This window comes from Amblyomma maculatum, chromosome 1, assembly GCF_055883805.1.
Source record: "Amblyomma maculatum isolate TAMU_Amacu chromosome 1, ASM5588380v1, whole genome shotgun sequence".
Lineage (NCBI taxonomy): Eukaryota > Metazoa > Arthropoda > Arachnida > Ixodida > Ixodidae > Amblyomma > Amblyomma maculatum.
In genome coordinates, this window is record NC_139344.1 from 379,988,278 (window position 1) to 380,014,531 (window position 26,254).

Below are 26,254 nucleotides of genomic sequence, written 5' to 3' on the forward strand. Positions count from 1 at the left end.
TGTAAAAGTTTAATACCGTGGGGCGGCTAGCTGATTGGTCAGCGATATCTTTCAGGCGGCGTCATGAGGTCGCGAAGTTGAGGTTGCTACAAGCTACTCCAGAGCTGCAAGCTGCTCCAGAGAAAACGAAAATTGCTCCATACAGTTGTCCATACAACAAGATTCCAAATGTAATTGATTTAAGGAAATAAGCACTGTTCGTAAGGACGGCCACGGTTCATAAATCTGCCTCGGTTCCAACCTGATTTCTCAAAGAAATCTGCACTAGCGCATCAGCAAAACCTTTCATAGTTGTCACGTCTACTTCCTTTCTTCTATAGCAGTTCTATAGCGGTTCTATAGCAGTTCATACCTCGATTATGGGATTGCCTTATGTTCAAGAAAAGCAGTAATTAAACAATCTATGGCATAAATAAATTGCACTAAATCAACAACCAGTTCAGTATCTGAGGGGCCGACGTGAGTCCAAGGTCACAAAGTACTATTTAGAACAGCGTCTGTGCAAGATTTTTTGCCCTGTATTGAATTAAATCGCAGTGGAGGGTAGGTTGAGGCCAGACAATCCGCCAGTTTCATTTGCAGTAATTGGCGCTGTAACTGATTGCTGTTTGGTCCAGATTTCCAACGACGCTGTGCCTTACTACGTGTTCGGCAGCCTGCTGCTGGTTTTTACGCCACTCGTTGTCAGAAGCCGCCACGAAACTAGAGGTAAGCGTACACGGTGAAACAAAGTAAGAGAGTTGCAAAAAAGGCTGTCATGTGCTTCTTAAATTCCTTACCACTGGCATTCTCGAGAAATAGTTCTACAGCTTCAGCCTTTTAGACACTTCTAACAACGCAAGAATGCATCTAGAAGAATAGTCTCAATTCAAGAGCGCAGCTCGTATTCCTGCGTTAAACGTATCGGGAAATAAAATCCGAACAAAAAGAAGCGCCACAGCTAAGGCGTGGCAATTACAGGGAGGCAAGTATACAAATTACACACATTCGCAAAACTTCTAGGTCAGTGAGAATAAGGTTTATGTACAGGGTCGTGCACTCTTACGGTGAAAATGCAATGAAGTGCTCACGGTTGTGCCCTACACGCCCGCACGTCTACGAAAGTGGTGCTGGCGCATAAGGACATGCTGGGGCTTTCCATGTCTTCAGTGGCAGTAGAGCTCGACGCGCTGACTCTCTGAACGGAACGAACACGCGCTTACGTGTTTACTCTAAAAGTGGACGAACGTCTACTTGCGTTTCACTGTTAAAGCTACGGCGTTTACTTCCGCTCAGAGGAACACAATGAGCCCCCTTAGCGGCGGTGTTGTCCTGCCAAGCAATTTGGTTAAGGCGACAGTAAAGCGCCTTTAGGGTAAGACGCCTTACCTTTCGATGTCTCCACTCTGGGCCTCTTCTTATGAATACTCGTTTGTGTATCGCTTTGCTGCCCGCTTATCTCTAATACTTTGTTGGTGACCATATTATCTTGCATATTATAATTATCGATTATTAATTAATACAGACTCCTAAGCTACTCTGCTTTATGAAAAACGACCGAACATAATTAGGTTTTTATTGTATATAATAATAATTAATTAAAATTAGTAAATTGTCATGACCTACCCAGTTTTGTTAAAAACCATTCGACATAGATACGTGTGAAGTCCAGCTTTATAATGCAGCCGTATGGACGTTCCTTCGTAGCCTAATAGTGCGCCTTACTCATAGCCAAGGGTACTGGGCACCGTTTTTTAACCTCCATCGAAAAGCGACCGTCGCAGCCGGAATTCCATCCGGCGTACTAATTGGGTTCAGCAGTCTAGCGTCGTAGGCTCTGAGCCACCGCAGAGGGGCCAATCATAATGAAGCCCTGCCACTTGCCAACCATCACCTGACAGCCACGCGGTTGTGATTTGTCGGTCACGATGTCGAAACCGCCGCAGTTTCTGCAGGACGTTGGCTCCGGCGCTCTCCCGTTAAGCCCAATGTCAAACGTATCTGTGTGCAATGAACAGATTTCAAATGAGCACTGGGAATGTACATTAGGTGTTGGCGCATGCCTCAAGCGACGCTTTATAAAGTGACTGATTTTACTTCAAGATAAATTTCATGCTTAAATCGGCATCCGAACGCACTACATTTAGGCTGCCAGCAAGGCAAGCTATATATAGGCCACATAAACACTTCGCCGAGGTACGACGACTATTGGGTCCTTAACCTGCCTCACGATTTCTTTTCAACGTACGTCATGGGCGATACCATCGAACATGTACGTACGTGGCAAAGACTGCACCGTGTTGATCAAAAGAGTTAATTGTTAGTTAGCTATGCATTCGCGTGCTTTCTCGCTTGTTTTACCCATGTAGTACCAAAGTAAGACGGGGTTTAGGGGAAGGCACTGGGACCAAAGAGGCAGTGACGAGAGTGGTCCGTGGTCACACAGATCCTGCCCCGAGAAGTTCTTCGTCTTCGCAATACTTTTCTTCATCGTTACACCGCGAGCAAACTAACCTAAACAGCCACCATTTTCGTTTGCATATTTCTTGTCAAGTGCCAAGTGTTGTCAAGTGTCACGAATAACTGGCCACCCTGTATACGCAGTGCCTGGTGTCATCGACGGTAGCGGAAGCATGGAAGAATGCAAACATTATCCTCATTCATAAGAAAGGGGACGCTAAGGATCTTAAAAATTACAGACCAATCAGCTCACTGTCTGTTACGTATAAGGTAATTACTAAGGTAATCGCTAATAGAATCAGGACAATCTTAGAGTGCAATCAAGCAAAGGATTAAGTAGATTTCCGCAAACGGTACTTTACTCTCGATCATATCCATACCATCAACCAGGTGATAGAAAAATGCTCGGAATATAACTAGCCCTTATACATAGCATTCATTGATTATGAAAAATCATTTGACTCACTATAAACCTCGGCGGTGATTTAGGCACTGCGAAATCAGGGGGTAGACGAGACGTACGTGAAAGTGCAGGAAAATATATATAGGGGTTGCACAACAACCGTAGTTCTGCATAAGGAGCGTAACAAAATTCCCATAAAGAAAGGTGTGAGGCAAGGAGGCACGATCTCCCCGGTACTATTCACAGTTTGCTTAGAGGAAGTATTCAGAGACTTGGAAGGGGAGCAGTTAGGGATAAAGGTAGATGGAGAATACCTCAGTAATCTGCGATTTGCTGATGACATTGCCTTGCTAAGTAACTTGGGGGATGAACTGCAAATAATGACTGGGGACCTAGACAGGAAAAGTAGAAAGGTAGGCTTGAAAATCAATAAGCAGAAGACTAAGGTAATGTTCAACAGCCTCGGGAAGGAACAGCAGTTTACGTTAGGTAGCGAAGCACTGGAAGTAGTAGGCGAATATGTCTACTTAGGACAGGTAGTAACCGCTGATCCGGCACATAAAAAGGAAATAACAAGAATAAGATTGGGATGGAGCGCATTTCACAAGCACTCGCAGATTATGACTAGCAGCTTACCGGTATCGCTCAAGAGGAAAGTATACAACAGTTGCATCTTACCTGTACTAACCTATGGGGCTGAAACGTGGAGGCTAACAAAGAGAGTTCTACTTGAGTTGAGGACAACCCAGAGGGCTATGGAACGAAAAATGGTAGGGGTAACATTAAGAGATAGAAAGCGTGCAGAGTGGGTCAGAGAAATAACTCAAGTTACCGACATTCTAGTGGAAATTAAGAAGAAGAAATGGACATGAGCAGGACATTTAGTGCGAAGAGAGGATAACCGATGGTCGCTGAGGGTAACAAACTGGATTCCAAGGGAACGAAAGCGTAGCAGGGGGCGGCAGGAAGTTAGGTGGGCGGATGAGGTTAAGAAGTTCGCAGGGGCCAAGCGGATGCAGCTAGCACATAACCGGGTTAATTGGAGAAATATGGGTGAGACCTTCGCCCTGCAGTGGGTATAGTCAGGTTGATAATGGTGATGATGATGATAAGTGCCAACGACTAGAACAGTTTCTCTGTCGGAGCTGTGATTCGTCGCGAAGACAAGTCCGCTTGTCGAAACGTCGGCTCGACTTCCAAACTGAGGCTACCGCCCCCTCCCCTTGTTCAGCGCTCTTTCATACTGTGTAGCCATCTTCACTCTCTTATTCTATCATTCATTGAAGAATATTCCCTTTTGTAAGCCCTTGTCGGCCTTTGAGAGCTCATAAAAAAATAAATGAATAAATGAACTGTATTTAAGGAAGAAAACCCTGACTCGCATTTCTTATCTCAGATCTCCCAAATAATTGAGCCGCACAAAAACATATCTACACTTATCTATAGAAGCACTTTATGGGGTCACTAAATGCAAGGTCGGTAGGCGTACAAATGATAAGGCCGAGGTCATCTATCAACCTTCTCATTTTAGTGCTATGACATTCATCATACGTACTTTTCCACTTTTTGAGTGCGAAAACGGAATAACCATTGGAAACTTGAACAGCATTAAGCAGTTAAACACTATAGTCTTACGTGGCCAACTTGGTTGCGAGCCATTTTGCCAATTCAGATGATTCAACCGCAAAAACAGTCTCTTTGTTCTGTAGACTGTGTTCCTCAACCGGCGACTGAAGAAGGCGGCCCTAATGTGGAATCAAACGGACAAACAAGAACTCGAAACAGCGTCTGGCGGCTGTTGCTGAACCCTTTTTTCAACGCTGACCTCTTCAGCCGAATTCTGAGTTGGGTCACTGCTTCCTTCAACGCCGCAACATTAGAGCCCTATATAGCGGAGGTACGTGGTTTCAGTTGTACTCCACAAAATACCGTGAATAAAATATTTGGTCCACTGATATAAGGCGGACGTTGGTTAGTATTAGAAGCATTTGGAATTCACGACAAACTTATATTTTACATTGGCTAATGGTAGGCGGCAGTTATCCTTGAAAAAGCTGCAGCACATGGTATTTTCCTTCCTTAATGCTACCTGCCTTCATCTGATTCCAACTCGTATGATTTAATGTACTGTAAGAGAAGCATTTCGTTTGTTAGTAATGAACACAAAAATATACATCTTGATATACTCTTTACGGGTTCAGTGAATATATTCACACCTTTTATCCTTTGTTTTTCTATTATAGCTGAAATTCGGTAATCAAGCGAACTCAGCTTGAATTTACCATTCAGTCAATGGTTTTGTCTATCAGCCATACATTTCTAAAACTTTTAAGCTTTCGCGCGTCATAATCTCTGCCTCCTTTTAAAGTTTTATTCATTAAAAAAAACGTTAGTCACTTGTTTCACCCAAATTCCTCTCAATATTTGCGCCTGATTTATTGAAGCTAGTGTTAAGTATCTTAACGAAAAACGTGACCAGGCTTAAGCATAACACCGTTGTTTGGATGCAGAAATAAGGCTGTGTCCTAAATTAAGGGTTCTTCTCCATTTCCCTGCGCAAAACATAGACTGTGACCCCCCCCCCCCCCCCCCCCCCCCCCCCGCTTTTTTTTTTCGCTCTAGTTGCACCAGTCCAACGCTTGCATTGGAGCAACTTTCACGGTTAACGCATTTGCTTCTACAGTTGCATATGCAGCGACATGCTCTTCATATTCGCGAAAGGTAAGTAGTGCATATTGTTCATTTAAAACCGCCTGTGATTTGCCCAGACCAAGACAAGTCCGCTTGTCGAAACGTCGGCTCGACTTCCAAACTGAGGCTACCTCCCCCTCCCCTTGTTCAGTGCTCTTTCATACTGTGTAGCCATCTTCACTCTCTTATTCTATCTTTTTCCGTTCCGTCACAGACAGTTTTCTGTACGTAAATTAAGGAATCCTTAGTCCCGTGTATCTGAATTTTAGCCTCTGAAAAGTTTAGCCTAGTTTATGAAGTTTAACAACCCAAAGCAACTTAGGCTATGAGAGACGCCGTAGTGGAGGGCTCCGGAAATTTAACTACCTGGGGTTCTTTAACGCGCACTGACATAGCACAGCACACATGGGCGCCTAGCTTCTCGCCTGCGGCGAAAAGCTGTCGCTGAGGCCGGAATGCGATCCCGCAAATTTCGGCACTACAGTCGAGCGCCCTAACTACTGCACCACCGCAGCGGACAGCATCTGAATATTATGTCTCGTTTCATGTTTCCTGCAATTGAACATGCAACATAACTTATAGTCCCTTCTAAATTAATTTTTGAATTTTCGTGGACATAGCACGGCTCTGGAAGCATTTGATTCACTATTCATGACTGATTAAAGCCACGCTCAGTTATAAGCCGTCTGTAAAACTACAGCAGTAATAAACAGTCTCATCCAGTTATTTCCAAAGCATGAGCGACAAAGCCTGTTGAAATGCTTTGCCTGCCGCAACTGATGAACGAGCTGCACGACCAGAAGTTCAGTGCTGCCGAAGCAGCTATGCGCCGCCTCCGAAAGGATACTGGCTTTCTCGCTGCCGAATCTAGAGCTGCGCTCAAAGTGAATATTGTAATCGCCCTCAGAATTTTTTGTGGCAACGTATATTTTTGCGTTATTTTTTTCTTCATATTTTAAAGAAAGCGCACAAAATACGAAAGAGAAACTGCTTGAATATTCTCTTCCGCTACTATACTCTAGTTCTCTGTAACCTAGTGTCGACAAACGAGTTCTCTGTAACCTAGTGTCGACAAACGAAGCTCCATGTTGACCGTGCTGAACTGAGTGACCGAAAGCGCTAATTTCATCGGCTACGGATACGGAAAACCAGCTGAGACGAAGCTTTTATTGCTTCCACATGGACAAATCTAGATAGGACGGGGAGCAGGTAGAGTCACGTGTGTATAAGCTAGCCTTTTTTTTTTCTTTTTTTTATAGCGGAAGCTCTTCTCCCATGCCACACCTGAAGGTCATCTGGAACCAAATATTTGACCTTCAAGTGTCACACCTTAGGTGTGTAAGTGATGTCATACCGCGTGACTCTCCGCTGCAGGTGGAATGAGGCGCTCACCCACTCGCCTCGCGGTTGCTCAGTGGTGTGTCCGTGACGTCATAACAAGTGACAGGTATTCTCGACTAATCATATGGCAATGGCCTAACTTCCCGGGCGCCAGGGAGAATATTGACAATAAAACTGCCCTGGAATCTCTGCTGCAAATTGAAACCCCCTCCTTGAATGAGAAGAAACCGTCCGCCTGGCGGCTACAGCAGCAAGAACACAATGTATCCTCGCTTGTCTCAAGTCGCTAAGACCTCGGCTCCCGTCTCTTAGGCTCGTGTGCTGGGGGCGGGCAGTAGAGGTCATATACGTCGATGGACGAAATTTCCCTCAACTCTCCGCGCCTCCCGGCTTAATGTGCGTTGCGCGGAGCTGGTGGTGCTGGCTAGCATCGTGGTTATCGTGGTTTCCCTCTATCACGTGACTTGCAGGGCCTCTCCGCAACAGCTGCGGAGACAGCTCGCCTCGCGTAACCGTGTACGTGCAGTAATGTTTCAGCCAAGCTCAACAAATGCATCTGACCATGCTTAACCAAGCTTCTGCTCTGCATAACTATGCTCAGCAGAGTCGAACAACCCTAATTTTTCGGATAGAAAAGGAAGGTGATACAGCCTTCCTCCAAAATATCAGCCCAGGGATTTTGCTTCTAGTCAGTATCAGCTTTCGCACAACATCTATGGAACTCTCAAGTTTCAGAAGGGTGAGAAGTTCCTCTTCCTGTAGGTAGAGAGATTTGGAACCTTGTCTAAGCATTACGCACCGCGTAACAAGGTCCAGAAACAAACTGTATGGATTGTATATTTTGGCAACTGCTACAACCTAGGCAGGAAAATAGAGGCAGAATTTGAGTAATACTCTTAATTGCAATTCACGATGCCAAACACTTTTTTTTTTGCCTTCAAGTATATACTGCTTACACCATTTTCTTCAGTGAAACGCCGTGTATATCGTTCTCTTTCGAACACATCGCTCCTTATAAAGCTTTGCTCTTCTGTTGTGTTTAGATACCCATGTGCTTTTAGATAGGCCTCATGGAGTGAATGCTGACATTGTTTCCTTCATTGTTTCAGTATGAAAATCTCTGGATCTTTGTTGGTGTCACGCTAATAGCAGTCTCGTTCCTAACCATCGGGCCAGCACCTTTTATACCTGTCGAACCGTAAGAGAACTCTTATTTCTTTGTTTTTTTTTTTTTTTCCTATCGTGGTTAGATATTAGTAATGTTAGAAATTGTGCCGCAATTATGGGGGAAGACGCAAATTGTGTTATCAAGTTTTCTCCCCTGTTGTATGACATAGGCGTTAACGTGGGCATGACATGAAGGAAATTTCTAGAAACCTCGCTAAGAAATGGTGCTGTATAGTAGGAAAAGCAAAACAATTAAAGGAATGATATTTTAGTACGGAGCTTAATCGCTAGTTATTTCATTTTTCGTTCTGCCTTATTTTCCTTGAATATGTACTAATTGGGTATACACTCACAATCGAAGTGCATACTCGTGTTCGGTTCACCCTGATGTTCGTAATTCGTTCGTAGAAGCTTAAAATAATGTTCAAAAGAGAGGCAATAGAAACACAAGAAAGCTTAGATGAACTATGGATAAGCCACATTGGCAAGCTAGCTAGATTTGTGGTTTCTAAATGCAAATTCATAAAAGACGATGATAACCTTTCTGTGGAAACGAGCATGTTTGTGACCAACGTTAACTCTTAGTTTTCACAGCTATCATAAAGCACTACGTGTAATACGCAAGCGCAGTGAACTATTTTATAGTATGATGTTTATGTATGTATGTTATACATATATTCGTTCATGCAATACCTGAGGAAAGGCGTTCATCATAGAGATCATCATCACTGGCGCGAAGGAAGTTTAAAAAACATTAAAGAAATAGGAACCAAAACAACATAACAGAATACGGATAAAGAAACTGACTTCAATCTTAGAAGGTCCTAACAGCGGTGAACAATTCCAGGATCGTATTCTACACACACCTACTGTTAAGAGCCCCCAGCCTATCAAAATAGGCACTCGTTGACCTGCCTTTCTTTGCGGGCTCATTTTATGACGTTTTTAAAATACCGGGTTATTTTTAGTATGAGAAATACCTCGAGGTGGTCTGAGCAGGGTGGTTCTACAGAAGGGCATATGACCTAAAATAAATATAATCAAATTGTTTTATTTTAATGGGCAACCTGATATTGCGAAACTCAAAACCGTCAACATCAATGGAGGGATTTTGTTTTTCAGATGACAACGTGACTTGAAATATCGAAAGTCAAAAGTATGCATTTTGCAAACCTTTTTGAATTGCCTTTCATGCATTGCAAATTTATGAAATCGTGTTGCTGTGCGTGGAATTGACATCAAAATTTAACTTCTGAATCGTCGAATACACAAATGTGTTAAGTAGAAAATTCAAGCCAAGCCATTTTGAAACGATCGCGATCGCTTCACTACGCCATGCAAAGCCAAAATCGCAGTGCGTGGCCCAAGCTGCTACTGCTCCTGCGCAGTAACCATGGCGACCAGACGCGCCGTTCCGCGGTTGTTTCCGCGGCTGCGCTCCCTACAGAGAAGAGGACGAAGGTAGCGGCATCCCAGCAGATGCGTGCGCCGGCACGGAGAGAAGAGTAGTTTCCGCACTGCGCATGGGCGCGCGCTACGGAGAGCTGACCGAGTGGAGCAGGAAAGTGTCTGCTGGTATCGCATGCGCAGGGCATGAAAGTGGATTCTGCTTGGAACAGAGTAATTTCAACCACCTGGGGATCCTAATTGTGCGCTGACGTCACACAGTACACGGATGACTATTTCGCCTCCATCGAAACGCAGCTACCGGTGGTCAGCTTCACAGCCGGGTACTCTAATTCCGCAGCCGCATTCGCTCCCCGTTCGGTTCAGTAGCGTTGAACCCCTCTTGATTTTTTAATGGGCAATGCATAAAGTGCAGCTTAACGAGCTTCCAGATGCCTATTGCTGGCGTTCGATATTAATGAGTCACATTGTTGATTATTCGAAAATTTAAATACATGACTCACGTTTCATGTCTGCAGCTTCCGATTGCGAAATATATTTTTGCACGTAATATAAAAATGAAGGCGTTCATAAGGTAATTTTATTAATTTAATCGTTTCAACTAAAGCTCTATAACGTACCATCTTTGCCAAAAGTAACCAGGCGGCAGGGTTTGCTTTTTAGCCGTGTTTACAGCCCTTGACCTAACCCAAAAAGCAAAAAATGGTCTTTACAGATATGGGTGAATGCTTTTCTTCCCGCAGAAGTGATTAAGAATTTAAGATGTCCCATAAACGCAGCACTATAGGGCTAAGGAGCAAACCGTGCAGCCTGGTTACTTTTGGCAAAGACGGTACATAACATTCCGCCGAGCTGTACGACTCATTGGCACAGGCAACCTCGAATTATTACTCGTGAGTTTTAAAATGCGGATCTGTGAACAGTAAGAACAAAAAATCTTCACGTCATCACGTTCATGTCTTATGTATTCTAAAGTGAATTTTCGCAACCCTGTAACAACCCATGCGCAAACACGCTTTGTGTTTGACCACAGTTCGCGAAATCAGCCCCGGCATAGTACGTCAGCATCGATTAAGTGTGATAAACCCTATTGCTGTAAACCCATGAACTGAAAGCGCACTTCGCGCAATAAACGAGCCTTGACATGTCTGGAATTAGCTCTTGAATCTTTGCATGAATTTATTTCTTTGCGAAAGTAAATTTATAGTCGTTTAGACGAAATGATTCATAAGGTAACGCTCGCTAATGCTGTTGAGAAAGTCGCGTGACCTAAAAGGCTGTATGCTTACGTATTTTTTTTTTTTTTCACGTTCTCTTTCCTTGGTTGCCTGCCGAAAGAAACTTCGTCCTGATCTGCATTGCCCAAGCACTGAGGGGAGTCGGGGCTGGTTTTGTCCTTGTGTGTGCCTACAGCCATGGCATGCGGATTGCAGTGTAAGTACACGGGACGCATTTATTTTAACTCTCACGTGCTCGCGTGAGTCAACACGCACATGTGCAGCAAGAAAACAATGTATACTATTGGTATGCAGAGACGCGTGTGCAATTCTATTCATTTGGATGGCTGTTTAGGGAACGTGTAAAACAAATGTTCTTGCGATCAGTGTTCAGACACTGGCATAAAATCGATTCCTGTTTGAAGCAGAGCAACAGCATCACTACAGAAATACAGAAGAAAAAGAGATAGGCTCGATTTTCTTGCTCCACTCAGCCATCACCACCGCCAAACAAAAATACACCGCAATTATAACTCATCGAACGAGCTTGTTTAGTAGCAATTCCCGATTAATTGTGACAAATAATGCAGCTTTTCTTTTCCATTGAATCACCGCCTTTTAAATATTTGACAGGTCCGACATAATGGCATCTTTCTAGTTGCGGGATTGTTTTCTTCGCATATGCGTGCACACTTAGGCAGGCGCTTACCGTCACCACTGTGAAGCTAGGTACCAACAAAAAAAAATTATATCAGTGATTGTAATCCACTTATGCTTGTAAGTGAGAGGGCTAGAGTAAACTTTAATTGGTTAACAGAATAGTACAACACGCATTCACAACTTGAAAATTTGGAGAGAACAAACTTGGAGGTCACTTACGGTTTGCCTTACGACTGAAACATGTTGCTGTTGTTGTTGTTGTCCAAATAACATATGGCACATACCCAGAGAGGGGATCGGCCAAGAATTGTGCAGCAAAGAAAGTTTTTGAGTATGCTTACATGTAAAAACAATGATTGCAGGCGTACAGAAACATGTTCTTGCCTTTGATTTCCTGTCCTCTTTTTTTCTTTTCTATTCATTGCCACCGTAGTATTCATTCAACAGGGTATTATGTCGCACACACCGCGACACATTCTCATATAGGCCTTCCTTTACCGCGCTTGGACCAAAAAGCTTTTGTGGCCTATGTTTGACGCACTCGTTCGGCATGAAGAGGGTCGGGATAGATCCCCATCACCTGAAATCGCATCACTTCATTTTTTAATTATCCTTTCTGAAGTACCGCCATTACAGGAAACTCTTCGCCAAGTACTTCGTTTGTACCCTCCTAGTTTGATGACTTCATTCTCAAAATCAAAATTGTTTCCTCCGGACGCCGCCAGATCTTCAGCTTCGCGTTAGGAATGCGTCGTCATCAATGTTCATATGGAACTAGACTAAGTTAAAAAAAAGAACGCAAACAAGTGACTAGATTCGTTTTTTTTTTGTTTGTTTGTTTTTCGTCTCTATCACTTCTTCTCTACGCTATGACGCTATGAGCAGTCCTTCGATCTTTATGTAGGATCAGAAACTAAGCGCTGTGTTTCAGGCTACACGCACGAAAGAGTACCCACTGTAATCGAACTTCCAACATAAAGCCCCCTTTATGTTGTTGTTGTGGCTGTAGGAAGAAGGAAAAGAAAATGTACGGGCCTGCTACTGGCTCTGCAGCCGAGCCACCTCCGCTGCCTAGTGCAGACAAAAGAGAAAATAAAGAAAGAAAAAGAAGGAGAGAAAGACGCGCGCCACAACAACAGCCGTCGTCCAACACCTAAACTGTGGCGGGTGCAATGACTGCCTACAACACATAAATATTCGGTCGCTGGCTAGCCCCCGCCGCAATCGGCGTTGACCTAGACTCCCAGCCCCGTAGGGCCAGGAAATGCCCCCCTCCCCCCTTTATGTTAGGACAATGTCCTGATGAAGCTCAGAATTAGAGCTATAGGCATTCAAGTATTTCATTTATTGGACAATAATTTTCTTTTTTCAGAGAAGAGGAGGAACACCCGGATGATGTGAAAACAAGGGCCTTTGTTAGTGGTACCAGCACTTTTTTTTCAAGCCTGATGTAAGTAAACGCTGCGGCATTAGTTGTCAATACTCGTGATAAATAAATTGGTTCACAGGAAGGGAAAGGCGCAGTAACTGTCACACTTGCTCTGTGGACACCCGAACCGCGCCGTAAGGGAAGGGAGGGAGGTGGGAATGAAAGTGGAGAGAGAGAAAGAGGAGCCGTAGTGGAGGGCTACGGAGTAATTTCGACCACCTGGGGATCTTTAACGTGCGCTGACATCGCACAGCACACGGACGCCACTTCGTTTCACCTCCATCGAAACGCAGCCGCCGAGGCCGGGATTCGATCCCGGGAACTCCGGCACAGTAGTCGGGCGTCTTACCACTGCACCACCCCGGCGGGGCATACTCGTGATGCATTTCCTTTATTTGTGCTATGGTGGTCTATTTGACAGCCTTAGTTGCTCACGGGACGTAAAACACAACGCAACAGACTGCACTGCAATAGACCACCATACTCGTGATGCATTTCCTTTATTTGTGCTATGGTGGTCTATTGCAGTGTAGTCTGTTGCGTTGTGTTTTACGTCCCGTGAGCAACTAAGGCTGTCATGTGAGTTGAATTCAGGGCCTATTTCTAGCAGGTTAATATCGCATCCACGTTTAGATTACGTAGGAGATAACTGACCTCTATTTTCGCAATTAAATGAGCATAGGCGTGACGTCACGTATGAAAGACAGGTCAATGAGCATCTCTTTTTAATGCGTAAGCATTGTACGGCTATGTAGGGGGTTTAGAGTGGGCATGACCTTGTCGGTGCTGTAAAAGAGGAGCTGGTTGGTATATATCGGAAAAACAAATGGCACCTTTGGATAGAGCATCACGGAAAGGTGTGCAAGTGTGAGGAAGTTCTTTAAAGCCCACCAATCGAAGGGCTGATTCGGTGGGATCAAATGAAAACACGGCCAGACCGGCTAAACTAGGAACATCTATTTTTACACATAAATATTAGGTTTGGTTCGGTTTGTGGGGTTTAACGTCCCCAAGCGACTCAGACTATGAGAGACGCCGTAGTGGAGGACTCCGGAAATTTCGACCACCTGGGGTTCTTTAACATGCACTGACATCGCACAGCACACGGGCGCCTTGCTTTTCGCCTCCATCGAAAAGCGGCCGCCGAGGCCGGGATTTGATCCTGCGTCCTTGGGAACAGTAATCGAGCGCCGTAACCACTGCGCCACCCCGGCGGGGTGACTATACAAATAACTTAACTAATAACATATAACGAGCGTAACAAATAAGACGACGACGAACACAGACCATTAACAGTCACCGGGCGCTAGAGGCGTCGGATGCGGACGCTGCCCGTTACATGGGCTCGGAATGCAAGGAACGCCAAGTGTCCACAGGAGCCCGGGTCAGGCCTCCAAGGCGGCTGGTAGCGGGAAAGACCAGAAAGACTCGGCTGAAGCGAGAGGAGGCCTCAGGTTGCCGTCATGCGGCAGAAGCGCCAGATTTCCAGGTGCGTCTTATCCAGCGCACCCAGCACGACACCAAACGCACGTGCCAGCTACATGCTCTAGTCCAGGAGCACAGCAGGGCCCGTATTCCGAGTCTGTGTCGTTATCAAAAGTGTCGCTATCTCCCCGACCTCGAGTCATCTGATTGGTGAAAATGCCGGAACATGATGTTGCCACCTCTTCCGGTTCCGCAGTGGCCACACCCAGTTCCGGCGTTTCGACCAATCAGATGACTCGAGGTCACTTCGATAACGACGCAAGCATGCCCAGCCGGGTGGTGCTGTGGTAAGCCGCCCGACTACTGTCCGGAGTGCCCTGATTCGAACCCGACCTCGGCGGCTGCGTTTCAATGGAGGCGACACGAAGAGGCGTCCGTGTGCTGTGCGATGTTGTTGTTGTTGTGGCTGTAGGAAGAAGGAAAAGAAAATGCACGGGCCTGCTACTGGCTCTGTAGCTGGGCCACCACCTCCGCTGCCTCGTTCAGACAGAAGAAAAATAGAGAAGAAAGAAAAAGGAGAGGCAAAAAAAGACGCGCGCCGCAACAACAGCCGTCGTCCACCACCGAACCGCTAGCGGGTGCAATGACGGCCTACAACAGATAAAATTTTGGTGGCAGGCAAGACCCCGCCGCAAGCAGCGGTGACCTACGTGTCCCCATGCCTTGCCAATGCTCGACCGCAAGTCAGCGCACGTTAAAGGTCCGTAGCCCTCCACTACGGCTCCTCTTTCTCTCTTTCTACTTTCTCTCCCAACTTCCTTCCCTTACGGCGCGATTCAGGTGTCCACAGAAACAAGTGTGACAGATACTGCGCCTTTCCCTTCCTGTGAACCAACCAACTCGGAATAAGGGCCCAGGTGGGACGCGGCGTTCCGTGGCTGCCAGTCCTCCAGCAACGCTGCTCCCCCGTCCCCACTTTTACGTACTGCTGTGCATCCCGCACGAGCCTCATACTTGCACTGTCTTGTTTTTCCCTCGTCCCGAGAGTTTTTTTTTTTTTTTTTTCGAAGAGTTTGCCACAAGGCATAAGTTGCAGACGCCGTGTGGGCCCCGCCGGGGTGGATTGATTGACTTATAGGAAGGAAAAGGCGCTGTAACTGTCTTACTTGTTTTGTGTCGACACCTCAACCGCGCCGTAAGGGAAGGGAGGAAGCGGGGACTGAAAGTGTAAAGAGAGAAAGAGGAGCCGTATTGGAGGGCTGCGGAGTAATTTCGAACACCTGAAATTTGTCAGTGAACGCAACCTGAAGGTAACATACACTCACTGAAGGCAGGAAATAATTACGGTGAAGGCAACTGGAAAAAAAATTCAGGAAACAAAATTAGAACACAGGAGTCAAACATGTTTCAGTGGCATCAGTGCAGAGGTGGGTGGTGTTACTCCATTGCGCCACAAGAACGACGGAACATTGCCCTTTAAATGCGCTATTATTCTTTTAGACAATATATCCACAATTTACCCCTGCGGGGCATTTGAAATTGATTTACAGGATAGAAAAGGCGCCGCATCTGTTGCAAATCTCGGCGGACACATGTACCACGTCGCCTAGGAAGGGAGGAAGGTGGGAGCGAAAGAAGGGAGATAAAGGTGCCGTAGTGTAGGGCTAGGATCCACCGCGCTATAATAGTCTTCGCCTCATCGCACTTTAATTTGTTGATGGGCTTTACACTTTAGTGGTGCAGAGTGCCCTCTAGAATTTTTTAAGCACAGTCGAACTCGCTATCTCATTATCAAAATTTGAGAAAGCCATTAGGCTTCCAGAGTAAAGGTGGGAGGAAAAAGAGGAGATATGAACAGCCAGCAGGGTGTCACAATTATTGCTAGTAAATCCACTGGGGCGGAATCACAGCTGCTGTCATAAAAGATGTGTAATTTAAAGCCACGTGCCAAAGTCTTTGCTTTTTAATAACCTTAACTATTTGTTAATTATGGTGACGACTGTACTCTGTTGCGGATTAAAGTATCTAGAACCTGCCCACGCGATCCAGGCGTACAGCTACAACGTTTGCAAGCAAATACTTTATTTGAAAAGCACACAAAGACGAGAGTCTGGCTCTAACCCCTATAACTTTATCCTCGAACCTCGGCATGGTTAACGGAGCTGTGCGCTTTGGTGGTCGCTCGCGCTTCCTGGAGACTTTTGGCCTCCTGTAGCCGTTTTAAGTACTGTAAAAACATCCATGGTACAGAGAGGGCAGGGCAAACTGAATTCTCTTACAACACATAATGAACAAAGGCGGTAGAAAAGCCTCAGTCTACTAGACAGCGTATAAACAGGAAGAGTTGCGGCGTGTTGAAATTGTATAGGACGACTTCTTACATTTCAACAAAATAAGTTCACTCATCAAATTCGAAGCATGTTAGCAGAGCTTTGAATGTGAAGAACTGGCGCACATATAGGCAAGCAGTAGCATGGCCAGTACGTGCTGGCCAAATGGTTCAGTTAAATTTTGGAACAAAGAATAGCAGCAATTACCCCACCGGGGTGGCGCAGTGTTTACGGCGCTCGACTACTGTTCCCAAGGACACGGGATCGAATCCCGGCCTCGGCGGCCGCTTTTCGATGGAGGCGAAAAGCAAGGCGCCCATGTGCTGTGCGATGTCAGTGCACGTTAAAGAATCCCAGGTGGTCGAAATTTCCGGAGTCTTCCACTACGGCGTCTCTCAAAGCCTGAGTCGCTTTGAGACGTTAAACCCCACAAACCAACCAACCAATAGCAGCAATCGAGGGTTAGCTCCAGCGTTTGCTGAAACTGCAAGCTATTGTGCAGAAGCGCATTGGCAGTGCTTGGAAGTGGTCTAGTAGGCGTCTTCACACGTTGTGAAATGCCACTATTACGCCCCTATCTCACACGGCCGTTCTTCAAAGTGTAGTAGCACACGCCAACCTCATCACTCTGCCACTGTGAAAACATGTGGACGGAGGAAAGTAGCTATTCATTCACATCTTCATCCTCAATCTCATCCTAATGCGATAAGATAGTGCTCACTTCGCCCTCACGTGAGGTGGTGGTAACCGCTGACAGCGGAGAATCTTCATGTGCTATACATGTTGCCGTGAAGCGCAGCAGTGTCACGAGTATGGAATTGCGCAACTTCCTACCCATTGCAATCGACGCGTTTTGTTGAGTGACAGCCACTTTGCTAGCATGGGCAGCCTAAAACATACGCACTGGCCTCACAGGCACTGACGAGCTACAAAATGTTGCTGCATTTATAATAATTTTGGGGCTACACTCACCATATGTTTACACTATCTACATGGCTTTGTGTACCTTGCCATGATTCTCTTCATTCATTTTTAGTCTCCGGCGCTCGTCGCCGTCCGTCCAATCAAAAAGTCCAAGTCCGAGTGCATGCTTTTCAGGCAGACCTTCCACTTTTACTGTGTGTTGAGGTCTTCGTTATTTACCTTTAAGGAAACTTTTTTTTATGTCACTTCTCAGAATTAGTTTTAGTTGTTTTTAGCTTGATGAGACCTTGGAGGATGCATGTGGTACTATTTATGTAATACTTCCAACTTTCGACTACTGTTTGGCATCTAGTTATATGCTTCTAGCTTTCTTCACGAAGCGGTTGCCAACATTGTCCTTTCTACTACAAGTTCCGCCTGTCAGCAGCAGATATTTCGAGAACGCTAGTATGTTACCTAATATAAACATTGGGAATAGATAGGGCTGAAATGAGCACAGGTAAGGGGCGCAGCAGGAGCTTAAGGATTTTAAATTGCTGATGTAAAAGCTTTTCCGTTCCTCCATTCAGCAGCTAGCAGTCGAATAACATCCTAACTTTTGAAAAAAAAAAAAAAAAAAAAAAAAAACGACGCTAAGTGAATGCGCAGTGGCATATTACTAAGCACGAAGCTTTTCAAGCTCGTGGACTTCCTGCTAGTCGAATATTTGCTAGTAGGTTTTCATTGTTCCTTTTCTACTCACTCACGAAACGTTTTCCCTAACAGCCCAGCCTGTCACAAGGATAATATAGCTCCAGATAACATACGTTTTCTCTGATAAACGAAAATTGTTAGCTAGCTCGATTAACGGCTTACTCTATGACCACCAAACACACTGCATTACAATCACGAGCTTCTCCCAACGGTAATATTTCCGATGCCTACGCGTCCTGTACGCCACATCAGTAAAACAGGCTGACTAATAAAGAGATAATGGGCTGCCTCTCGTTCCGTTGTATTTAAACAATAGCAGGGGAAGCGCCGATGAAAGGAGAACATATGCTGTATGTACCTTATGCTTTCTGCGCGGTTCTTCCTGCTATCCTTTCAACACAATATATAGGGCCCTGCACGCATTATGTAATACTTGGGTACATAGCGGTTATCTGTACTACATGTGCGATTAGCTGTAGTGCTAGGAGCGTTTAATATGGTATCTCTGTGATGTGTTTATTACCCTGCTGGTTGTGATACCTATTGTTGCGTTTTCAACATGGCGACTAATGAACATTCGGCACAATGAAAGAAGCCAACAGTCGGCGAGGCCAAGGAAAGCATTGGGGATTGTACTTTGTCTTATCTTTTTTTTTATTTTGACTTCGATAATCGAATCGAAGTAAAAAAAAAATAAGACAAAGTACAATCCCCAATGCTTTCCTTGGCCTCGCCGACTGTTGGCTTCTTTCATTCATGTATTATAACGAGCACCCTGCATGTAAATGTTCCGGGTCACTCATTGGACAAACTAAAAGCCACCATCTTGGAATATGGGTTTCAATCACACTACGACCAAGCAGTCAGAGAAACGTATTTAATTCATAAATTTAAAGCCATTTCGTCAGGTATAAACCAAAGCGCAGGTAAGCTACCTTGTCTGTCCTAATTGCCCCATTCTCCGACAAACTTGAGAATAACAGGGACGTGACTATCTTTTAATTAGTTAATAGAATGCGTTATGCATCACCAGACAAGACGTGGGTATTGTGGTAGCGCGTCAATTTAAATCCTTCCCCTTTCGCGTGTTTTTATTCATTTTATTGGAAAATGTGTACATATCTGAGGCCAAGCATTATGGTCCAGAATGTAGCTTCGCCTGGCATTTTCTTTTCTTTTTTTAAGCCGCACTTTCGCAAGTGTGCGCTCCGCATTACTCTGTACTTTTATAGTGTACCACGTGTCTTTAGAACCTCTGCGATTGCGTGATTTCAACCCCATTCTGTTATTTTTTCTTATATCTTCACTGTCATTGGTGCTGATAGCGATAACAGCATCGTATAAATTTAAGAGATTGCCTGCAGCTCAGGTTCTCCAGACGAAGGTCGATACCCGGCCGAAACGTCAAAAGAAGTAGTGTTCATCACCTCTTTTATTTTCTTCCAAGTATATATATACATAAAGTATATATATACATATACAGAATAAAAATGAAGAGTCAAGATCTTCCAAAGGGAGTGCATATCACAGCCAGAACAAGGCACCAAGAAAAACTTAAACAGGAGAAGGTGGGAAAATCTCAGGATCTACACGTGACCCTCTAAAACACCGTAAAAATACCTGATTGTCATTCTGAACACCATGATTCTGTAATTTGTATTTTTGTCTATTTTTTGCAATGCTCGACTAATATTCACTGGCATATAAAAGGTTGTGTATTCCGGAAATAGACTCAGATGGTAGTAGGCCCTCTTTCTGTCCATCTTTGCTGTGTTCGTGTCCTTCGTGCCGTTCCGACGTATAGCAAGAATCCATTACCACTTAACTGCAGCAAGTACTTCTAGACATAGCATGAACCAACTAAGTCCCGAATTGCAGCAAGTACTTCTAGACGAAATTGGCATCAGTGTCCATGAAATTACTCTATAGCATGGACCAACTAGCCCCGAATTGCAGCCAGTACTTCTACGTGAAATTGGCATCAGTGTACTTGAAATTACTCTATAGCATGGACCAACTAGCCCTGAATTTCAGCATGTACTTCTACGTGAAATTGGCATCAGTGTCCTTGAAATTACTCTATAGCATGGACCAACTAGCCCCGAATTGCAGCAAGTACTTCTACGTGAAATTGGCGTCAGTGTCCTTGAAATTACTCTATAGCATGAGCCAACTAGCCCCGAATTGCAGCAAGTACTTCTACATGAAATTGGCATCAGTGTCCTTGAAGTTGCACTGTAAAATGCTTATAGGTGTTCTAAGCCCGAACCTTCTTGGCACTTATTTTTTATTGTTTCTTTTTTTTACAGCACCGTGCCCCTCGCACCGCTCGCCGGTTTTCTCGTGTCCAAGTACGGTTATCGATCTACATCCATGTGGATGTTTGGAATTCATGCGATTTGGGTACGTTGTCCGGGCACAATTGCAATTGACCCACATACTCGTTCCGCTTTCTGTGATTACCGCGTTATACTTAGATTATACGTTATCAAGAAGTGAGACCCGTTTTGACGCTTAGTTCCTGTGAAAAGAGTTTGTAATAAGGGCACCCTGCAAAACTGCCGAGGGTGACATAAATGGGGAGTGAAGAGGCTATACCTAGCTGCCTTGTATGCTCACTATTAGCTTAGGTGGCAGTGATGGCGTGATAAAATTATAGTATAGTTTTAGCCTAATGGAGGTTTTCTAGCCCCCGAGTGAGAACAGATTTAGCGTGCGTTCGATGTCTTCTCAAAATCAGCAATGTTATTCCGTAAATCCACGCAACTGCTCTCAGAATCACCGATTCGTATGCTTCCAACAAAAAGTAGAGTTGACTGCGTGCGACCAAATCCTTGTTCAAGGAGCTATCTTTTTTTTCTTTCAGTCTGTCATCACCGGCTTGATTTGGATTGGCCGTGGACCATTTCGAATGAAGAAACGAGATTTTTTGTCATCACAAGACGACTCAACAGAGAGTGGGCCGAATCTTTATTGCACTTACCCGAGCATCAATACTTCGCAGCCGCTCACCTGAAAATGTGCTCGAAATGCGCCCCGTATTAAGGTCTTAGGGCGTTTTAGCTCTACTAAGACGCACTAGCGTAGGCGCCTACCTGGTTTCTGTGCAAGTCAGCTGAGTATACGCCTGCGTTTACTTGCGATTTGACAAAATCACATGTTCAGCAGCCGCCATCCGATATACGCTTAAGCTAGTACGTGTCAACAATGCTAAAACTCTTCAATAGTAGTCGTGAGATTAGGTGTCCAAAGCGGGTCACACACGAAGCTTCATTTGCCCTGAGGCTCGGCTTGAAAGAAATACTGCAGCAACGGATGGCCCTATAAAATTTAAACCGTTTTGCTTCCGGCTAGAGGTGATGAAGACGCTATGAATCTGTATAGGAAACTGAATGAACCAGCTATGCGAGTTTTTTTTTTTTTCTTTGCTTCGACAAGATAGGAGCATACATTCCACAGAAGTAGGCCTTCCTTCACTTGCCTATTTTGAGTTCATGGCTTCGCATTACAAATCCTATTCATTTCTCTGTGGTGATGAGTGTAATAAAACTGAAATTCTGTGGAGCTGTCGTGTTACTGTCTAAAGTGGTTTTCACGTCTATTATTCTTCAAACTACAAAGTCACACCATGCAGCTTTCTTTTTAAATAAAATTCTGTTAATTATATGTCGTCCTTTCTAAACAGTAAGAGGCAAAAAAAAACTGTGCTAAATAGCACACGTAGAAGATTAGAGACCTTGGTTTCTAGTACTCTGTACTCTTGTCGCTTGTTTGTCGGCCAAAACGATGAACCACATGATGTTGCACGTGGCCTGTAAGGTACACCATAATAGATTGCTATGGGTAATTTTAGTCGTATGGTCTCCCTACCAGTCACTTACATCGCCAGAACACCTGGATCTGTAACATTTCACCCTCAGTCTATTGGCGGAAACGGCGGCTAGGATTTATCCAGCTACGTTAGCTAAAATACAAATGGCAGAGCTGCAGAGCAACTGCGGCGTGTTGTGAAAATAAACGTTCTCGAAAACTACTTCAGACAATACATATCTGGAAGTGACTGTTGAATGCATAGTAGGCAAATAATCTTTTTTCTCTACACTACCGAAATGGAAAGAAAACAAGCGCCAAGGATATACAGGTCTAAAGAAATCGAGGCCGACCAGTCCATCAGCTGGCCCAAGGCTAGCCAGGCCTGCCTCCATGAGGAAGAGGCGGACGGGTAATGTGGCAATTGAGTGGCAACGGTGCAGGCGGCAAAGGAAATTCCCGGATTAGCAAAGAAGAAAAGTTGAATCCCGACTTCTGGCTTTCCTCGTACACATATTCAAATTTCAGGTTGGGTTCTAAAGTTTAGCGCAGAACATTAGAAGAAAAAAAAGAGATTAGCGTGAACTAAAGTCTGTGTTGCCTATTATTCGAGAAGTTTCGCGAGCAGAATAGGAAGGACAAAAGGAAAAACAACAAGCCTAACAGCAACTTGGGCGAATACCCGGCGCAGATCATCATCCTCATCTCTAGTTCGAGAGTATCCCTTACCACTTGAAACTTGAACAGAGGGGGAAAAAACGTCAGTCTACAAACGGCTCCACACCTTCTATGGCGATTCGTGCTTTCAGTCGTCAGTTGAGTGCTCGTGAGAGCTGATTTGGTCGTCGCATCGTTTTTATCTCGTGGTTCTACCGACTTCTGTAGGGAGACGCTACTGAATCACGCCACTCCTTAGTTGCTGCTACTACGGCACTGGTACACTGATTGTAGTAGCGTTAATTTCTTGATGTAATATCTTGTTAAACCAAACTAAGTAAAGCTCCCAATTTCCTAAAGTTGTTACAAACTTCATTTTTCGCATCTATCACTCCAGCCTTATCGCTAAGAATAACGACGGTGGCTGTTGCACACTCCCAACCGATAACATATCGTTCAGGAGTATCCTTCGTGGAAAGAGAAAAAGGGTATCCAGTCTGGGTCTCAGTTTGGGCTCTTTAGCGTTCATATACGCTGTAGATAAAAACGTCACCTGTGCACCTAGGCTCGCGTAAAAATGTCCTCTTCGTGGCTCTGTAATACACTATCTATAGGCACTGACTCTTTGAGAGCGTCTGATACTGTCATACTGCAGGACAAAGGCGGTTAGCCAGAGGTTGCAAACTGCGAGAACGGCAGTATATACGGTAACCGCAACTACGACAGATGCAGCGGCACAACAGAAAGCGAGGTTAGACAACATAGCGTCCCAGACCAGCCCAATTAATAGAGAGATGATTCACAGTGGACAACGATACATGGTAAGTTTAGGACTCCCTGAATTATTTAATCTTCCTTCCAGTGCTACAGCAAGGTATTTACAACCTACTCCCGTTGCCAGTGCAGTGTACCTGCAGATTTTGCTGCAGTAACAATGCCCCAAACCGCAAAAAAAAAAATAAACAATTCAAACGATCCCTCGTATAGTAACAAGGTCGGTAGCTTGCCAAAGGAACCATCGAGGCCATCATCAAAATGAAATCCAATCGCTCTAAAGATAACAAACATGCGTAAGCACTGCATAGATTTTTTTATGGCTGCACGAAATATCTTCAACGCGCGTCATGATTGAGTGATACTCAAAGGTGTTTCCAAACCTTTGGTCCCCTGTAATGCTCTCAGTGACTGGTTTCCAAGATTGAGGCTGTCCTATTGAAGCGCTTGCGCGGCGTGTTGCTGACGGAGATTTAATTGTCTTCTGAACACGCATCTTTATTTTAAGCAACTAGAAGTTAGGTCACCGAAGAACTACTTTCTGATCACATAAAATCTTTGTTTACAGCTCAAAATGTACGGATGTAAGTCCTGGTCCTCTTAAAGAAGCAGTATAGCCAAGAAAAAGGATACGCTAAAAACCGATACATGCATAATAAATTTACTGGGCCTATGTTTGGGCTAGCAGGTTCGCAGCTTGTGTAGGCAAGCAACCCTGTTATCTTCACGACGTGTGTGACGCTCTCCGACGGTGTCATATCGTCACGATAATGCACTTCGGAAAAGAAAGCAAGAAATAAACAAACGGCAGCTGTAGAGACGAAACGCGTCTTTTGGTAAGAAATCTGAACGGGCTTTCTAGCAGAAACGAGCTGACTAAACTTGCTATGCCGTCATAAAACACCTTCTACCAATAAGAATCTCGGCAAAAGTAGGTATTGCATACAGATGACCACTCTGAAGACAATATCCTTGTAATGGACGCGTTTTGCTTGTCTTTTTGCCTACCCAAACACGCTTCCTTGGTCGGGCTCTGAATTAACCCAAGACGACACTCTGGGGCCATGCGCAAGTCGGTTTGCCATAGAGACAAAATACGCGGCCGTAATCAGCTGCGTTCCAGAAATATTTCGACCTAAGCTGCCTTTGAGATAGCAACCGTATACAGCTTAAGTGCCGAAATTCATTCTCTCCATGAAATAGTATTTGATGCGGGCTGATACCAGCACGTAAACTTGGGTTATGTTTGTGTGACAGAATACACTCGATAGGTCTCGATGAAGGATGCCGCCTCGTTTCTTTTTCTTTCAGCTGTATCCAGATCGTTGCTTTAAACTTTACGAGAGATAACGCCGGTATGGACTGTGTAGCGCGGACATTATGTACCTGATAGATCTCAGTGACTGCATGATTATTTAACTGAAATGCCCTAATCAACTTTGTACTTTTCACGTTAAAAGACATCATCATCAGCCGGACTATACCATCTGCAGAGCGAATGCTTCTCCCATTTTCCTTCAATTAACCCGGTCCTGTGCTAGCTGCATCCACTTGACCACTGCGAATTTCTTAATCTCATCCACCTTCCCTTGGAATTCAATTGGTTACTCTTAGAGGCCATCGGTTATCCTCTCTTCGCACTACATGCCCTGCCCATGCCCATTTCTTCTTCTTAATTTTGACTAGAATGTCAGTAACTTTAGTTATTTCTCTGAACAACTCTACACGCTTCCTATCTCTTAACGTTACACATATCCATTTTTCGCTCCATGGTCATCTGCGTTGTCCGCAACTTACATAGAACCCTTTTCGTTAACCTTCATGTGTCAGACCCATATGCCAGTGCCGGTAGGATGCAACTGTGATACACTTTCCTCTTGAGCGATACCGGTAAGTTGCTCGTGATGTTTGAGTACCTTCCAAATGCGCTCCATCCCAATTTTATTTTCGTAGTTATTTCCCTTTCGTGGTCTGGATCTGCGGTCACTATTAGCTCTTTAGAAAGCTCTTTAGAAAGCTCATCAGACTCATTGCCGCTCTACAATACTGAAGACGATGAAAACTATGATCCACGGCTTCGAGAAATAAATATTCCAATTACGCACATTGAAACTGCTACAATTGCATGAAATATATCTACATGCATATTGAAAGATGATTAGCGCGGGAATTTGAAGAAGCATTTCTTTTTTGAATCATAGAGAGACTCAGCACGTGCGTCAGCATCACTTCAATGTCCCTGCGAGCAAGTCGATTAGGATAAAAAATTAGGTGACAAAGTGCAGTCTGTCCTGTTTAATCAAGCATGCTCTTTTTATTTCACTTTATAATAAACGCGCATGAGCTCAATGTCTTCACGTTAAGGAAATGTAAGTATGTACCTTTCAGTAAACATAACTTGAGTCCCCCCCTCCCCCCTGCGTCTGCTCATCTCTTTTCTATGTGCATATATAAAAAGATAAAAAAAATAGAGCTGTATTGCAATATAAGAAAGTTATAATGCATAACAAACTAGCCTCGCAAAAGCGTGCTATTCAGAGTACAGTCACCCATTACTTTCGACTGCCCACCGCACCAATGGGGACATAGCCGCTTAAGAAATGCCGTGGGCCCTTTGTTGAAGCAGCGAATATGGCCTGCATGGTCCTTAAAGCATGCGCAGGCCAAGCCTACTGAGAATAAACATAGCTTCTCTTATCTGAGTAAGTTAGCTATCTGGATTAAGGCTGTCTGTGTTTATGCATTCGGTATGTTTATACATTATCCTGGATGCCGAGAGCGACCCCTTAGTGTTGTGGGTTTGTGTTATGGTGACGAGCACGCCCTCTCTCGACCAATGAAGCCACCTCGGCCGTAAGCCACATCGGCCATAAAGCAAAACAGCTGT

General features: G+C 44.6%; 1 protein-coding gene across 2 annotated transcripts in view; it reads left to right on the forward strand.

Moving 5' to 3' along the window:
• The window catches only part of LOC146208353 (uncharacterized), a 43,221-nt gene extending 21,674 nt beyond the window's left edge, over positions 1-21,547 (forward strand). For both annotated transcript variants that reach the window (XM_084592879.1, XM_084592871.1), the window contains exons 7-14: positions 618-708; positions 4,552-4,739; positions 5,465-5,563; positions 7,984-8,072; positions 10,787-10,882; positions 12,698-12,775; positions 20,436-20,529; positions 20,993-21,547. In XM_084592879.1, coding sequence (XP_084449005.1) covers positions 618-708; positions 4,552-4,739; positions 5,465-5,563; positions 7,984-8,072; positions 10,787-10,882; positions 12,698-12,775; positions 20,436-20,529; positions 20,993-21,142 — 885 coding nt within the window. In that variant the 3' untranslated portion in view covers positions 21,143-21,547. The remainder of the gene's footprint in view (positions 1-617; positions 709-4,551; positions 4,740-5,464; positions 5,564-7,983; positions 8,073-10,786; positions 10,883-12,697; positions 12,776-20,435; positions 20,530-20,992) is intronic.
• Positions 21,548-26,254: the final 4,707 nt, after the last annotated feature.